The sequence below is a fragment of the Eublepharis macularius genome, chromosome 6 (genome assembly GCF_028583425.1).
Source record: "Eublepharis macularius isolate TG4126 chromosome 6, MPM_Emac_v1.0, whole genome shotgun sequence".
NCBI lineage: Eukaryota > Metazoa > Chordata > Lepidosauria > Squamata > Eublepharidae > Eublepharis > Eublepharis macularius.
This window is the reverse complement of record NC_072795.1, coordinates 32,349,771-32,366,888: the sequence shown is the minus strand read 5'-3', so window position 1 is coordinate 32,366,888 and position 17,118 is coordinate 32,349,771. Positions and strand designations below refer to the sequence as shown.

The 17,118-nt window shown below is 45.6% G+C and overlaps 1 protein-coding gene across 3 annotated transcripts in view; it reads left to right on the top strand.

Annotated features, from left to right (window-relative positions):
* KCNAB1 (potassium voltage-gated channel subfamily A regulatory beta subunit 1) overlaps positions 1–17,118 on the top strand; it is a 263,968-nt gene that overhangs the window by 202,528 nt on the left and 44,322 nt on the right. For all 3 annotated transcript variants that reach the window (XM_054983176.1, XM_054983175.1, XM_054983177.1), the window contains exons 7-8: positions 5,080–5,123; positions 7,038–7,124. In XM_054983176.1, coding sequence (XP_054839151.1) covers positions 5,080–5,123; positions 7,038–7,124 — 131 coding nt within the window. The remainder of the gene's footprint in view (positions 1–5,079; positions 5,124–7,037; positions 7,125–17,118) is intronic.

The following is a 17,118-nucleotide window of genomic DNA, read 5'->3' as shown; positions in this document are numbered from 1 at the left end:
AAAGATGCAACTCAGCTTAGGATGGCAATGTAGACAGAAAGAGAAAAAGAAATGTGTGGCCTGAGAGTTGACTGAAAATGAAGCTGATCCAGAGGAGTTAGCCGTGTTAGTCTCTAGTGGCAAAATAGTAAAGAGTCCAGTAGCACCTTTAAGAATAACCAGCTTTATTGTAGCATAAGCTTTCGAGAACCACAGTTCTCTTCGTCTGATGATGAAGAGAGCTATGGCTCTCGAAGGCTTATGCTACAATAAAGTTGGTTAATCATAAAGGTGCTATTGGACTCTACTATTGTCCCTCTGAGTATCTGTGGTGGGATAGCCGACGTGCTGCCCTGAAGGAGTTCTTCTTGCCTCACCTATGCTCTTCTTGTATATTTGTAAATAAAACAAAGCTTACAAAGACACCATAAATCTCCAGAGCTATCACAACCAAAGGAAAAGAGCCTTTTTAGTGAGAATATATGTAGAGAGAGAGCTGCCAGACAAGCACTGGCAACTGATGGGTGTTGGAGGAGGCAGGGACATGCAAAATCAGCATCTCAGCAACACCACAACACCAGTTTGGGCATGAACACAGAAGTGATGTTGGCATAATGGTGTTTGATGCCATCAAAATTCTATGGTTTATCAGGGGTGCCAGCCCCAGATCGGGAAATCCCTGGAGATTTGGGGATGGAACTTGGAGAGGGTGGACTATGAGAATGGGAGGGACTTCAGCAGGGTATAATGCCATACAATCCAGCATCCAAAGAAACCTTTTTCTACAGGGAACACCTATTCCCCTCATTTTACTCCCACCACTCTACCGTGCAGCAGTGAACATTCAGGTTCCAGGGCAGGAGGTCTCCTGCAATAGTGACAGACCTCTCCACCCTATGTATTCGTAGCTTAAGTGAGCCCTCAAGAACTAGTTTCTGTTTCCCCCTCTTCATTGTGTAGGAAGAGCCTCACTTGGCTCTTGTCTTTAGGTATTGGTTGTAGCCTTTTAGTGTTTACTAGTGTTCTCTCCTCCATGGAAGCAACAAAGACACAGCTACCAATGTCTGCTGTGTCTTGGGGTCTCTCTAGACATGCAGGTTTTAAAAAAATTGCATCCAGGTTCCTCAGACCCAACTCAGGTTCCCACAGCTGCTGTGAGGCTGCGGGGAATTGCTGTTAAAAAAATAAAGGAGAGCCCAAATGGGCTGAGAATGTCACCACAGGGGAGGAAGGGCTCCTGCCTCCACCTTTAAGCTGTTTTCCAAAATATCAAGAGGGGTGTGTGGGGTGTGTGTGTGCATGTGTGTTTTTCTGCTCCATGTAGAGTATGCAAAATACCTCCCCCCCCCGCCCCGGTGCTATTTTGACACAGGGAAATGGCTTAAGTGAGGAGGCAGGAGCCTACCCCCCCCCCAGTGGAGGTGTTTTGAGCCATCCCCACAGCAGCTGTGTAGCTGCTGGGAACCCAAGTTGGGCCTGGGGAACCTGAACCCAGCTCTTTAAAAGCCTGCATGTCTTGAGAGACCTTTGGCTACAGGGATAAAGTATGTACTGGAAGCAGAATAGATAGACTCACCGCTGCTGCCTCTCTCCTCAGAGAATACCACAATTAGTATGTCTGTAAAACTAAAGGCTTTGACTCTTGTCTTCACTTAAAACTACTCACTATAAATTTCAAAGACTTACATAAATAAGTCAATTCTTAGGCTTCAGCAGTGGAACTTTTTTGCAAAATGCAGCTCCAGAATACCTGGCTACCAAAGATTAATAGTCACTATCTTGTTTTAATTTACTCTGTCATGGCATTGTAGCACTAAAGCTGCATAAAATATTGGGCTAGTAAAAGTATTAATTTACACAGTTGTCATTCTGGACCGAAAATAAACAATGGAGCCCGTTAAGATGAATATATGTGTAAGTTTCACAGAAGAGGGGGACGGGAAGTGCAACTTCTCTCCTGTCTTCCTTCTCTGACCAGCTCCCTGCCCCACATCAGATCCTTAGAGGGGCCTTGTCGCCAGCGTGCTTCATCTTCAGCCATCTTGACCGCCCTCTTCTGCCTGCTCTGAGGGGCAGCAGCTCTCCAGGGCTTCAGCCAGGGGTCTTTCACGTCACCTACTATATGATCCTTTGGGATGGAGATGCTGGGCATTGAAAAGCAGATGCTGTCCCACTGAGACACAGCCCCTCTCCTTTTTTTTTTTTTTTTTTTTGCTTTCAGTCTCATGCTACAATCCTAAACGGAGTTATTCCATTGAAATCAATGGGCTTAGACTGGGGTAACTCTTTTTAGGACTGCACTGTCAGTGCCTCTTCCAAGCCACAATACTTTTGGGGGGTGTCTTTTACTAGAAAAGCTGTTGAACTAGCAGGAGTTACAGACAAAGAGGGGAGGAGAAGGGAGTTCTGGATCCAGACTTGTGAGGCAGAAGAAAAGGGAAGTCACATACCTGCTCCTTCCCTGTAGACCTCAGAGTTTATACGCCTCTGCCAAAGCAATAATAATCCAAATTAGTCTTCTGCTTATAGCACAGGGCACAAACTAGACTGTTCCTGTATGTCTTTGAGCTGCAGCATTCATGCTGAGGAAGAAAATTAGCACAAGCTAAAAAGCAAAGGGGAACATGTTTCAAATGCATACTAATGAAGCCAAAACCATTCAGTTTGGGGTTTTTTTGCATTTTTAGAATAGCCATTAGGGAGCTGATCCTCCTCCTAGGAAAAGGATAGCTTCAAGGTGTGTGTGTGCGTGTGCGTGTGCGTGTGTGCTCAGGTGAGAGTTTTGCTAGAATTCAGTTATCTCAGAGCCCATAAATAGAGGAGAAAATGCCTTTTATGCATAGCTAATTAGTTGGGCGGGGGAGGGTCTGATGATGCAAGGAAAAATACAGCCTGGAGTGCAGCCTACGCTGCAAACATATGTAAATTACCCTTGTTAAATTGTAAATAAGCCCATATCCTAATTTGCTGCTTGGACCAAATTAGATGAGACACAAGCACTGGGGAAACGCTGTAGGGTTGTCAATAGGGCTGTCAGGTCCCCCGGTGGGGGCTGGGGCTTCCAGCCTCTTCCCCCTGTTACCACTCACCTGGCCGGCAGGGGTGAAAGATAGGGGAACAGGCCTCCAGGGTGTGCTCCTGGCGCAGCACAACTCCATCACTCCCAGGAGCGTTGCGCAGGCCCTAGGAGTGGCATCATTGTGCAGGCCCCAGGAGTGCTCTTGGGCTTCACACCAGGCTGATTGGGCGCCCAATAGGGTTGCCAGGCCCCCTTAAGCTTCCAGCAGGGGATCGGGGCCTGGCTATTACCTCTGTCCTGCTTGGGGGGGGGGGTGCGCGCGCTTTGCACGTCATCCCGCAAAGCACGATGATGGCACTTCCGGGAAGTGACGTCATCACGCTGCACACACACACCCCAACGCGCCCAGGCTCCACAGGGGCTCACATTGGGGGCTGCTGTGGAGCGCAGGAATGCTCCTGGACTCCACAGCGGCCCAAAACGCGCCCAAAACGCGCCCACGGATCAGGCTTGTTTTGGCTCAGATTGGGCCCATTTTGAGCCGCTGCAGAGCGCGGGAGCTCTCCTGCGTGCTGCAGCGTCCCAAAACGGGCCCGATCCGTGGGAGCATGCAGCTCCACAGGGGAGCATGCATGGAGGGTGCGCACCCCCCCACTGGCCAGGTAAGTGGGGGCGGGGTGTGGGGTGCAACGGCGGGGGATCCCCCGCCCCCACTGAGGGTCTGGCACCCCTAGCCCCAAATGGGCTGGTTCTTTAAGAATCAGCCTGGTGCGAAATGCAGGAGTGCTCCCAGGGCCTGTGCGGTGATATCACTCCTGGAAGTGACATCATTGCACCTCACCAGGAGCACACACGTGCTTTGCTCATACACAAAGAGAGTAAGAAAGTGAGTGCCAGGTCCCCCCTCCCTGCTGGGAGGGAAGGGGACCTGGCAACCCAAGCTGCCAGCCTCCGAGTGGTGGCTGGAGACCTCCCAGAATTGCAACTGATCTCCAGTTGACAGAGATTAATTCCCCTTGAGAAAATGACTGCTTTGGAAGGTGGACTCGATGGCATTATACCTGCTGGGATCCCTCCCCAGGCTCCATCTTCAAGTCTCCAGGAATTTCACAACCCGGGCCTGGCAGCCCTAGGAAACAGTAATATCTGGGCTGAGCAGCACATGGAGAAATGATTTCTTAAAAGCTCTCCCCTATTTGCATACCTCAGGTCCAAGGAGAATCCCCCCAATGACTACTTTCAAAGAACGACATAGAAAAGCCATTCATTAATTTTCCTGAATTTTATTGTGCCAGAAACTCTCCACAAACTGGTGAACTGAGGAGCTTTCTGGAATTAAACAAAAAGAATTTCCTTTGTGTATTATCAATGCTCTGTCACAAGCACTGATAATAGAGATGCAGGATAAAAAATATCACAGTGAATACTGTAAAAGCATGGATTCCAGGTGACAGAGGGTCCAAGCATTATTTTTTGAGTCCCAGTACAAACTTGTAACACCTCCCCTCCACATACCACCACCCCAATCTCTCAGCCCATGCATACCCAAATGCTCTGGTATATCCAACCATGATCCCTACAAAAAAAGAATGATGTCAGGAGTGAAATGAAGCTACCCTGGCCTGGATAGCCCAGGTGAGCCTGATCTCTTCCGATCTCAGAAGCTAAGCAGGGTTGGCCTTGGTTAGTAATTGGATGGGAGACCATCAGAGAAGACCAGGGTTGCAGGCAGGCAATGGCAAACCACCTCTGTTAGTCTCCTGTCATGAAATCCCCACCAGGGGCCACCATAAGTCAGCTATGACTTGAGGGCACTCTCCACCTCCAGGACTGAAGCTAGTAGAAGACTGCTTTGAACAATAGATTTGGGGGTACTGTTTTATTGTTCATATTAAAGTAACAGTTAACCACTAAACTAAATGGATATTTTAAAGCAAATAAAAACATTTCATAAGCAATAACTTGAGCAAAAAGATTAAACTATTTAAAAAATAATAGGATATTTGTCCAGTTTATCTTGTTGCCCCTTTGGGATGCCCTGGCTATTGTGAGATTGATTTTTTCTTTATTTCTTTTTACAGAGCTGAAACAGAAAGAGGACTTTCAAGAAAACACATTATTGAAGGTGTGTGCTGGGCATAGAACTGTGTTGATTAGTCCCAATATAATAACAACAAGAATAATATGTAGCCCCTATAGCACTTTAAAACGTTCACAGTGCTTCACGTTTGCTCAGTATTCCTGTGTTTCATCAACCTTGAAAGGCAGAGACAACTAAAGTTACAAATCATACACATCCATAACATACTGGATGCTACAGATTTCCCAGTTGGTCTGATGTTTCTAGGTTTCTAGGTTCCTTAATATACCAGTGTATGTGAAAGTGTTGGTGCGATGATAAAGCACACAGTCTGTCCTGAAGAGTGAAGGATCCAAGATGAAAAACTTCCAAGAGGAAGTCCGTTAAAAAGTAGTCATGAGGGATCGTGTTTGACAACATTGTAATGATCTCCTCTGACCGGACTCTGACTCAGAGTCCTCCTCAGATGAAAAGCCTGAGGAGCCGAGGTCAGGGAATCGGGAGGACCAGAGGGATCAGAGAGCGCCTGACACTGCTGAGGCACCTGCTGACTCCGCTCCGGCAGTGCCATAGGCCATCCTGCCAGAGCCTGCAAGGGAGGCCTTGCCACCAGCCTTTGAGATAACCTGTAGGCTAGGCAGGACTCGAACACAGTCCCAGTCTGGATCTAGAACAGGGCGCTGGGAGAGGTACTTGTTTGCAGGATCCTGACCAAAGCACAGCACAGTCTCAGCAGCCTCCACACCTGCTGGGAAGTACAGCTGAGCCAGTTCAACTCCCAGCCTATTTGGCTGAGGCTTGGGAAGGCTACGTTGCTGGATCATCTGGTCCACTAGGCATAAACCCTGTCCTCCAAGCTCCAGACCCACTCCCAAGTCTAGCCAGCTGAGCCTGTGGCCTGACTTCAGTGAAGCCTAGACCTGGTCTGCTTGATGTAAGGGCAGGCGAATTGCATAGGGTGCTGTGGGAGCATATTAAAAGTACACAAAAGGGATGCACAAAAATACATATGGCATGGAGAATGAGCCTCTGTTGGGAGGCTACCTTTATACTATAGGACAAGATGTAAATGAAGCTCATTAATATGGACACTTAGTATGTGTTTTCATTCGGATAGGGCAGTATGGATGAGTTCAGGCTAGGGTTGGAAGTTTGGATCCTTGAGTATGCAGCAGGAAAACAAGAGAAGGTGATTGATTAGGTTCCGGTCCGGATAGGAGACAGAGATCCTGATACCTGGAGATTAGGACTGGCAGATTCCCTTAATGTAGACCCTTGATTACCACAGACAGTACTAAGCATAAGGTTGGATATGTTATCCTGAGTGGGTTCTAAGGGAGGTAGCAATTCGCTGTCCCCTTGTAGCTTCAATGTCCAAAATAAATCAGAGCAATACAGTATACATTAGTATAAATTGCAAGGAATTGTGATTCTTATCAAACTCAGAGATCTTTCAGTAGGGTGAGACCCCATCTCCTGTCCCTATACAGAGTCACAACAACCATAAGAATGTGACAGGTTGATAAAATTCCCATTTGATGGGGTTTCATTTTCAGTGGACCCCTGACTGGCAGGGCTTAATTAGGCGCAACAGTACCGATGCAGTGTGCTTTGGGGATGGTTTGGCAACAAATTCACTTAGGCATGATTTTGAATAGATGTACTTTGAAACATTCTGTGCTCTGAACTCTGTCCCCAAAGGCTGCGATTTGACAGGCACATCAAGATGCAGTTGTTAAATGCTTGTTTGCTCCAATCCCAATTTCATTGTAATTGTTTAAAAATCTTGTACAAGGCCGTGAATTCTGCATGAATCCACCTCACGTTCAAACACAACTCAGTCCAGTGATATTTCTGATCTATGCAATGTCTTCCGCACATGATTTTTGACACTTTCTAATGCTGTCTTTTTTAAAAAAAAAATCTCTCCTATCTCCCTCCCCCCGCCCCCACGTCTAGGATTAAAAGCTTGCCTCCAGAGACTGCAGCTTGAATATGTGGATGTAGTCTTTGCAAATCGGCCAGACAATAATACTCCGATGGAAGGTTAGTGAAAGATTTAATAAAAGCTTTTTTGCTTGATTGATCCTGGCTTGTAGGCTTTATACCAGTCGTGGCAGGATATAAAAATATTCAGGTGGAGCAAATTACATGTGAAATACCTCCATCTTGATTCCTTAGAGTCTTCAGTATTTCCACTCTGAAGTAAGCATGTGTGCTGAGCTCTGTGGAAGTTCTGTGTCTATAACCTCAGGGCCATGGTTAAGTGTCCCTGATGAAGCCTTGATACCATTTGTTCCATTTGTGTAAACATTTCCTTTTCTTGATCTAATCGAGGAAATTGAAGTTAACCTCTAGTTCGCACTTGATATCACAATTTTATTTCAGCTTCAGTCCCCATTTTTTTCCCTCAGTCAGAGTCCAATACTGAGGCCAACGCTGTCCCTTACCATTTTATCCCACCTTTTTATCCTTCGAGGAACAACAGGCCGTGTATGCAGCCCCTCCATTTTATTCTCTCAACAATGCAACAGATTAGGTCGGATTGAGAGATAATGACTGGCCAAGGTCATCCAGAGCATTGTGGCAGAGAACAGTTCTAGTTTGACACTCTCGCTATTACAACCACACTGTCATTAGGAAAAATTGTGTGGCTTCAAAGCCAGCAGTCCTGCATCTCGTGTTGTCTGGTGCATCTAGTGAACAAAAATATATGACTTGACAGCTGTCTTTTTGAGAGTTAATTGATGCGCTTAATGAGCATGGAGAAACTTTTATTTATTTACATTATTTATAGTCTGCCTTTCTCGCTGAGACTCAAGGCAGATTATCTAATATAAATCAGTATGAACATTAGCTGGGACATTCAATAGACTAAAGAATAGGCTAAGGATAGCAGAAATTTGAAGACAAGCCTTATCAAATTAAGATTCTCCATACCCCTGCCAGTGGTTCAGTGTCCAGTGGGAGCATGGAGGTCCAATGTTTTGACATTTGTTTTTATTCCAAAATGCATGAAACCAAATGGGACTATTTTTTCAGTTTAATTTGTATTCGTTTTTAAACAAATGCACATCCTTAGTCTGATCTGCCAGATTCTAATACATGCTTCTCTGGGTAACAGGCTACCCACTATGGAAAGACCAAATAATAAGTTGGATGGTCCATTGTCCAGACTCAGGTTGACGATTCTCAAGCCTAGTCTTTGCACTGTGGCTGCTTCCACAAAGAGGGGATTTGCTCCACCCTGGATCTCAAACTGGAGCAGGGTTTTTCAGAGTATCCACATGACATAACCCATTCATTATCCTCCTATGGTTTCCCCAGGTTTGTCCCAATGAGTCCCAAACCTGCTTTGCTCTGGACTTGATATGTCCAGAAAGATTGGAATTAAAACATGTTTGCCTGCAGTGTGGATGGTAAAGTGTGGATTTCTGAACCTCCATGCCCCTATCCAGCACCATTTCCCCTGCTTACCCCCTCCCCTGCCACCAATGGCCTTTGACCAGCTTTTTAAAATCATGGTAGTATACTGTATCATCATTACACTATAGCAAAATACTTGCTACCATTTTTTTAAAAGCCAGCAAAAGGTACTCAGGCAGGAATTGGGGAGGAAATGGCAGGCATTATAGAAGACCACAAAGAATACCCCTGTGTGGACCTTCCATTGCTGGTGCAAGTACCTCTGCATCTAAGAATATAAGGGGCCCAATAAGAATATTAGGGGCCCAAAATTAGTGTTCAGCGCTGCATGTTCACACTAAATAAATAGAACAACCTTGATTTGAGCTGAGTGGCCCAGTCTAGCTGGGTCTCATCAGTTCTCAGAAGCTAAATAGAATTGGTGCTGGTTAATAGTTGGATGGAAGACCACCAAAGAAGACTTGCTTTGAAGAGGCAGGCAATGGCAAACCACCTCTTTTAGTATGTTGCCTTGAAAACCCCAGCAGGGGTCCCCATAAGTTGGCTGCAACTTAATAACACTTTACACATGTGCACATGCGTGCGCGCGCGCACACACACACACACACACAGTTCTCATTGCTGATTTGCCTTACTTATTATGAATGGGGTTCCTTCAACTAATGGGTTCATCATTGTACCCAAAGAAATGATTGAAAAATTCCAAAGGTTTGCAAACCTTTCATTCACAGTGATTGTTATAATAAATCTGCCTTTATTGTATTGCTTGTATTTTCTGGGACCTCAGCCATCACAGCAATAATCCATGCCAAACTACTGTGCATTCATTGATTTTTTTCCAGAGGCAAATGAGAATATTTATTTCTTAGAGCTGCCTGTTTATCCATTATCTTTTCTTATATGGAGATTGATCTGTTTTGACTAAGTGTGTAAATTGTAACAAATGATGTCTTTTTCCTACATTGGGCAAAATTTTTCTGAATGGAGATTCGTCTCAGGGAGATGAATCTCCATCCAGGAAATGATAAAACATGATACAGCTCTTTAGTGTTAACTTGAACAAACACCAAGATCAATTTCTGAAAGGCTGGGCTGATGCAACATTTGCTGGCAGTGCCCTCTGGTTATGGGGCTTGAGAGGTTTGGCTGAAGACACAAATTTGCCAGCACTTGATGAGGTTAAACAACATGACGCATCTTGTATCTTGGAGGGAGGCATAACCTTTTCCCCCAGTCACTTGCAATATAATGAAAGATAATAGAGAGACAGCGCCTGCAACTCTGCATAAAGTTAGGTGGCTCCAAGCCTAAATATTTATAATAAAGAATAGAAAAATAATCGAAGTTGGTGGGGTTTAAGTCCCTTAACCTTGTACAAGATTGCTACCCATTATGTGTATAACCACATGTGCATATATGCAGATTGCCCCAGTGACGTTTATATACTTGGCAACTTTGCAAAGACAGCTTTCTGAGTCACTGTTTCTGTTAGCAATTGTATTGGAACAAGAAATATGGATATAGCCCAAGCAATGTCAGATCCAGCTCCCTATTTAGGCACAGGCAATAAGATCAATTATCAGACCTGCATACAAGCCTCAGTAGAAAACCAGGGAGGACCACTTTTAGCATAAAGAGGCTTCCTTATCTGTTTGTTTACATCATTTATACCCCGCCTTTCCCTCCAATGGGGATCCAAAGTGGCTTACAATTGTCTTTTCTCCTCCATTTTATCCTCACAACAACCCTGTGAGGTAAGTTAGACTGCAAGCCCAAGGTCATCAAATTTCCATGGAAGAATGGGGATTTCTGCCTGGGTGTCCCAGATCCTAGTCTGACACTCAGTCCACTATACTACACTGGCTTTTGGTAGCATGCTGGATCTCTTCCTTGCTGATGTGGCTGCTCTACATGCAATTCCTGTATTTCGCTGGGGCTGATTGGAGGCAAAGTGATTCATACTCTGCTGAACATCTCTCAGGTCACCAGTTCCAAACCCAGCATAGATAGGAACCTTGACATATTTATCTTATCTGTACTGGTTGATTTATTGAGAATATTTCTATGCTGATGCTTTAGAATCCTGCTTAAAGCAGCTTACAGTTAAAAACCACAGTCTAAAAAACAAGCCATTAGTCATAAACAGCATAAAAACTGTCCCACAAACAGACAAGACCATTAAAAAGCTGATAAGATTTTTTTTTAATCCCTGGGTAATTGAGGAACCAGTTTGGTGCAGTGGTTAAGAGTGCAGGACTCTAATCTGGAGAGCTGGGTTTGATTCCCCACTCCTGCACTTGAAGCCAGCTGGGTGACCCTTGGGTCAGTCACAGCTTCTAGCTCTCTCAGCCCCACCCACCCCACAGGGTGATTGTCATGGGGGTAATAATAACACACTTTGTTACAGAGTCACATTTGTGGATATGATTTGAGGCAGTGTGAGTACCTTTAGTTATTCCAGATTAAATGGCTGAAAAAACATGGCCTTGCCCACAAGCTCCAAAAACTTGACCTCTGATTTAGAGCCCTCTGCTGTGTTGCTCTTAAGCCTTCATTTTGTGGGCTATGGTCTTCAGCCCTATCCCATATCTGCCACTCAGTATATAAATCTGTTGTTGTTGTTGTTGTTGTTGTTGTTGTTGTTATTGAGCTTCAGTTTATGGGCCAGTACCTTCTCCAGACACCCATTCAGGACTTCCACAGATCCACCTGGCTTGGAGGTTAAGAAGAAATACAGTTGGGTGTCATCCACATATTGGTGGCACCTCACTCCAGATCCCTAGAGGACCTCTCCCAGTTTCAGGTAGATGTTAAATAGTATCGTGGGTATAAGACGGAGCACTGGGGGACCCCACAGTATAAATGCCGTGGAGCCAAGCAACAGTCCCCCAGCACCGCCTTCTGGAATCAGTTGATCCGGTAAGAATGGAACCACCAATGCACGGAGCCCCATCCTCCCAGCCCAGCCAGCCTCTCCCGAAGGATGCCGTCGTTGATTGTATCGGAAGCTGCTGAGAGGTCCAGGAGCACCAGCAGGGATGCGAGCCATACACTCCCCCTGTCATTCTCCTGGAAAAGGTCATCAGTCAGGGTGACCAAGGCCATTTCCATCCCCAAATCAGGCCTGAATATAGATTGAGATGGATCTAGATAATCCATCTCCTCCAAGACCTCCTAGAGTTTGGGGCTGGAGCCTGGGGAGGGCAGGGGTTTGGGAGAGGAGGGATCTCAGCAGGGTATAATTCTACAGAATCCACCCTCTAAAGCAGCTATTTTCTCTCAGTAAACCGATCTTGGTGTTCTGAAGAGCAGTTGTAATGCTGGGAGATCTCCCGGCACCACCTGGTAGTTGGCAACCCTACGACCATCTGGAGCTGTGTAGCCACCACCTGCTTGAGCCTCTTGCCCAAGAATGAAATGTTAGCCACTGGGTGGTAAGTTGATGAGGTCATTTGGGTCCAGGAACGCGTTCTTCAGAAGGGGTCTCACCACTGCTTCTTTCAAAGAGTTTGGAACTACACCACAATGTCAGAGCTATCTCCTGGACCCATTCCACTGACCCAGCCCAGCATGAGACTATAAGCCATGAGGGGCAAGGGGTAAGGTTGGATGTGGTGGGCCACACGTATCAAAGCCCCTTGTCCACTTCATCAGGCCTTACCAACAGAAAGTCATCCATACAACTAGAGGCCACTCTGTGCTCCAATAAAATCCTGTGGTTGAACCAGTCCAACTCTAATGTCTAAGTCGTGGCAGACAACAGCAAGTATGCCTGCAAAATGCATTACAAAGGAAACACAGTGGGCTTGTATTTTTGGGGGGGTCACTGTCCTCTGGGGCTTGAGACAAAAGCCCCTTTACAACTTGGAAAAGCTCTGCACAGTACTGTCCGAAAAATCCTTCTGGATCACCATGCACAGGATTGGACTCAGAGTGGGAGAAGTTCTGTAGAGGTAACTGCATTAATACAGGAAAACCAGGAAGAAGTCTTGTGGCACGTTTAAAGACTTTATTGGGACAGGACATTTTAATGAACTAGAACCCACAGTCAGAACCTTAAACTGGTAGAATCAGGGCTTTTTTTCAGCAGGAACGTGGTAGAACGGAGTTCCGGCACCTTTTGAAAATGGTCACATGGCTGGTGGCCCCGCCCCCTGATCTCCAGACAGAGGGCTGGAGCGGCACAGAGGGCAATCTAAACTCCCCGCTGTCTGAAGATCAGGGGGCAGGGCCACTGGCCATGTGACTATTTTTGCCAAGGGCGATTTAAACTTTAAACCCCCCCCCCCCGTTCCAGCTAACCCAAAGTGATGTCATTGTGCGGTCCTGAGTTCCACCACCTCTTTTCCCAGAAAAAAGCCCTGGGTAGAATCAATATAATATAAAATTATGAAATCAGACAGACACATAGCTATAGAGAGAAATATTGAGAGGCACAGGCTGTGTGAATGAGGTAGACAATAATGTGGATTCTCACCCACTAACTAAAAGAGAATGGGGGGGGGGGAGGGAGTTCCGTCCAGAGTCTTTAAAAGATAGAAGAGGAAGTTCTGTGCAAAAGGGGGGGGAGAGAGTTTCCTGTTTCAGCTGCTCCATGAGGAGGTATTTTGAACACATGAATGGAAAATGGAAAAAACGGTTTGTCCTTCACTGTTTTTGCCTGGGGGGAAGCTTGGGAGAAAGGCAGGAGCTCTTCCTCCCTCCGGCCACGGCTTTCCAAACCCATTTGAGGTCTCCTTTTTTATGCAAGCCATTCCCCAGAAGTGCTGTATGTATGTGCGAATCTGAATTGGGTCCATGGAGAACTCATGAAGGAAGTAATGTTTAGAGTGACCCTTAGTTTATTCCTATGAAAGGTGCAAATCCAGAGCAGCTCCCCAGGAGCAAGACGTCCAGGGAGAAAGTTGCAGCTGCCCACCCCCAAAGATCGTTGAGAGCAGGCTTGTGACTGGAGGAATGATTTGCAAAAGCTGCTGCAGCAGCCGGCTTTCTCTGGCTCTTCAGGCAGTGATTCTAACAGAGAGGGGAAGGACACTGGGACTTCAGTTCCCAGGAAAACTTGCGAAAACGATCAAGTGTTCTACACGTGAAAAAAGTCACTTGTAGCTTGATTTGTAGTTACCAGGATAGTTAGATGGGGTAGCCACGTCGGTCTGCAGTAGAACAGCAGAATTTAAGTCCAGTAGCATTTTAGAGATCAACAAGATTTTCAGAGCTCCCTTTTTCATGTAGTTACCATAACCTCATTTTTACAAAAGAGTTTAACTAAGTGATACCACTGTGTCTCTGTATCTTTATGTACAGACTGTCTTATGCTTATCACATAAATTATATCACATAATTTATCACATAAAATGCTTATCACATAAAAAATAAATAAACTCTTTTAAATGAATTTGTTGAATTTCCGCCCCTTCTAAACTTGTCTTCCAGAAGTCTCCATTCTAAATGCAACTGACTACTTGCATCATTGATAAAGGAATACAACCAACATTTTAAAAAATGAAATGGCCTTTTCCCTCTGCTTTGATAAGCTGTTTTGAAAAATACGTCTTCTTTGTATGATAACTGGTTGGAATAGGAGAGATCTATTTCATCAGATGCATGATGTGAATCCTCAGTCAGCACATATACAGCATTCAAGGATAGGAAACATGAATATTTGGGGTTAAATGCCCATGAAAATGCAAGAGTTTGCGACCTAGCTTGTGACATTTCTGTGTAAAACTCAGTAATAGAAGATAAGCAAACTGACCATTCACACCTCCCATATTGGTATTTGTTTAAGTACTAGTTAGTACAAAAAATTGTTAAATTCTAATTCAGCAATATATTTATTCAGTAACCACCTATCCTACCCTGGTGTGCCTCCAGAGGGCACTGCTGTAGAGGGAAGTGCAGAAAGCCCGTCTCTCTGAGAGCAGGCTGAAGCAGGAAGCCCAGGCCGGGATCAGGTGTGGAGCAGGCGGCAATGCCCACCCCCTGCCTTCAACCAGCTGGGATCAGGAGCGGAGCAGGCAGCAAGGCCCACCCCCCCTTCACACAGCTGGGATCAGGAGCGGAGCAGGTGGCAATGCCTGCCCCACTTCACCTTGCTGGGATCAGGAGTGGAGTAATAAAGAGGCAAAAATCCTGCCTACTCACCTAGCCGAGCTGAGAAGAACCGTGTGAGCAGTACCAATATGCTGTATAATACAAGTGTTTGTAAAAGTTTTTTTCAGTGGTTTTCAGTGGTTATGGCAGTGGTTATGAACTTACATGCACCTTTTGTAGTAAATAAATGTGTATATGGTGTTGAAAAAAACTTTTACAAACACTTGTATTATACAGCATATTGGTACTGCTCACTGGGATCAGGAGTGGAGCAGGTGGCAATGCCACCCTGCCTTGACACAGCTGAGATCAGCAGCGGAACAGGTGGCAATGCCCACCCACCCCCGATTTCACCCAGGTGGGATAAGGAGCAGAGCAAGTGGCAATGCCCGCCCCTGCCTTCACCTAGCTGGGATCAGGGCCCTTTTCACACTACTTATGTGCTTTTGGAACATCGCGAAATGTAGCGCGAAAAATGCGGAAGATAGCGTCTTCTCGCAAGAGTTTTGCACGACGTCACGCAAAACTTCACGAGAAGACGCTATCTTCCACGTTTTTTGCACTACATTTCGCGATGTTCCAAAAGCACATAAGTAGTGTGAAAAGGGCCCAGGATTCAGGAGCAGAGCAGACTGCATGTCCGCCCCCACACCCCACCTTTCATCCAGCTGGGATCAAGCGCGGAGCAGGTGGCAATGCCACCGCTCCCCTTCACCTAGCTGGCTTCAGGAGCAGAGCAGGTGGCAATGCCCCCCCACCTTCACCCTTTCTAGAGTCCGTTGTATTTTTACCCACAACACGCTTTGTTACTAGTGCCACAATAAATCTGAAAGACAGCAGTTGTGACACACATTAAAATACATTCCACTGAGGAGCTATGATCCTTTGCAATGACTTAATACTACATATTAATGCTTAAATATTAAAAAACAAAAGAAAATTCTATCCCAAAATACTGCAGGCTATTTTCCAAGAACCTGCACTGAAACCATCAAGGAACTAAAGGGAGAAGGCTGACAACAATGGCCGATTCCAGACGGCCCTCCCCATCCCGAAACGTCGCACGTCGTTGTGTGGAAAACGCGAAATATCGTGTTTTCTCACGCGACAACGCGCGACGTTTCGGGATGGGGAGGGCCGTCTGGAATCGGCCAATGTATCTTGCTTGGGGTGATAAAATGCCCTGAACCAACCCTGTATATGTACTATTTTCAACGTTGTGGCTTTATGCTGTCCTTTTGAAGGCTATGTCCCTGTTCCCTTCCACAGATAGCCAGCCCTAGTTATACACAGGCTCACACACACTGCAAAAGTCCTTCCTCACACAGCACATTATTTTTCTGGCAGGCAAACACATAGCAGAGAGCAGGTGACTGAGTTGGGCTGTTGGTCAGCTCTTTTGACAGCTCGAAAGTGAAACACAGGAGTAGTAGCTGTCAATTTTGAGTAGGTACCTCCCTTTGTTGTTTGACATATAGTTTTGAGCTCCTGCTTTAGTCAAAGACAAGTAACTACCAAACATTTGTGCGTCTCCATGCAGAAACCAATTCCACTTAAGTCACTGAAGATGGGTTAAAATACAAGTGGCAGAATGGCAATGCTCCCAAGAGCCTTCTGCGTAACCTTGAAGTATGAGGCAAGATGGGATGGTTCCCTCTTACTCCCTCTTCACAGTTTACCTAGGAAGGCTACCATTGAACTGCCATAGGTGGAAGCCTGCAATATATTTGGTAGAAAACATTTCACACTGCCTTGAGAAAACAGGTTTCATTTCTTCCTCCTTAGGTGATGGTGTCTTTCCCAGGAGCTTTAATGGCTGATTCACAAGCAAAAGCTGCACTTCTCTGCTTGTCAGTTTTGACAGAGTATAGAGAAACCCTTTGAACAAATAACAAATCCCAGAGAGAGACCTTTTTATGTTGCATAGTTATGGAAAATGCACATGGATGGCAACAATGTGCAATGCTTAATGTTTTGTCAGGTCATCAGTACCCTTCCATGCTGTCCCACCTAGCAACTCTAACATTAAAAAGCTCAATAGTATTGTTTTTGCCTAGAATTCAGAGTGTGTGATAGCCTGCCCAAATGCAAGGGTATGCTATTAAATGTAAAGCTGGGAGGCAAAGTACTCTCAAGGCATCCATTCCTTTTTCATGAATAGTGGCCAAAGTGCTGGAAGTGGGCACTGTGAATAAACAAGGTTATTGTTTTACTCAGAGCATGGATAGAGGGAGATATATCAGATGTTGCCTGAAAGCCAGCAAGGGTAGCCTTTGACATGCCTCTCTTTGGAAATTCAGTGTCAGTATTATTATGAATGTGTCTGCTTTGATTACAATGGCTGTGGCTATTGCTGTACAACTAATGAGCGGTCAGAAGCTTACCAAAAAACCATAAATGTTCCTGGGTGGATGAATAACTCTCTCCATTGCTGTTGGAAAGCGACATCCTGCAGCCAGTGGGAGGGAAAGAGAAACAGCTTGTAGCAAATTTTAACTGACCCAGAAAGAGCAGAGAGTTT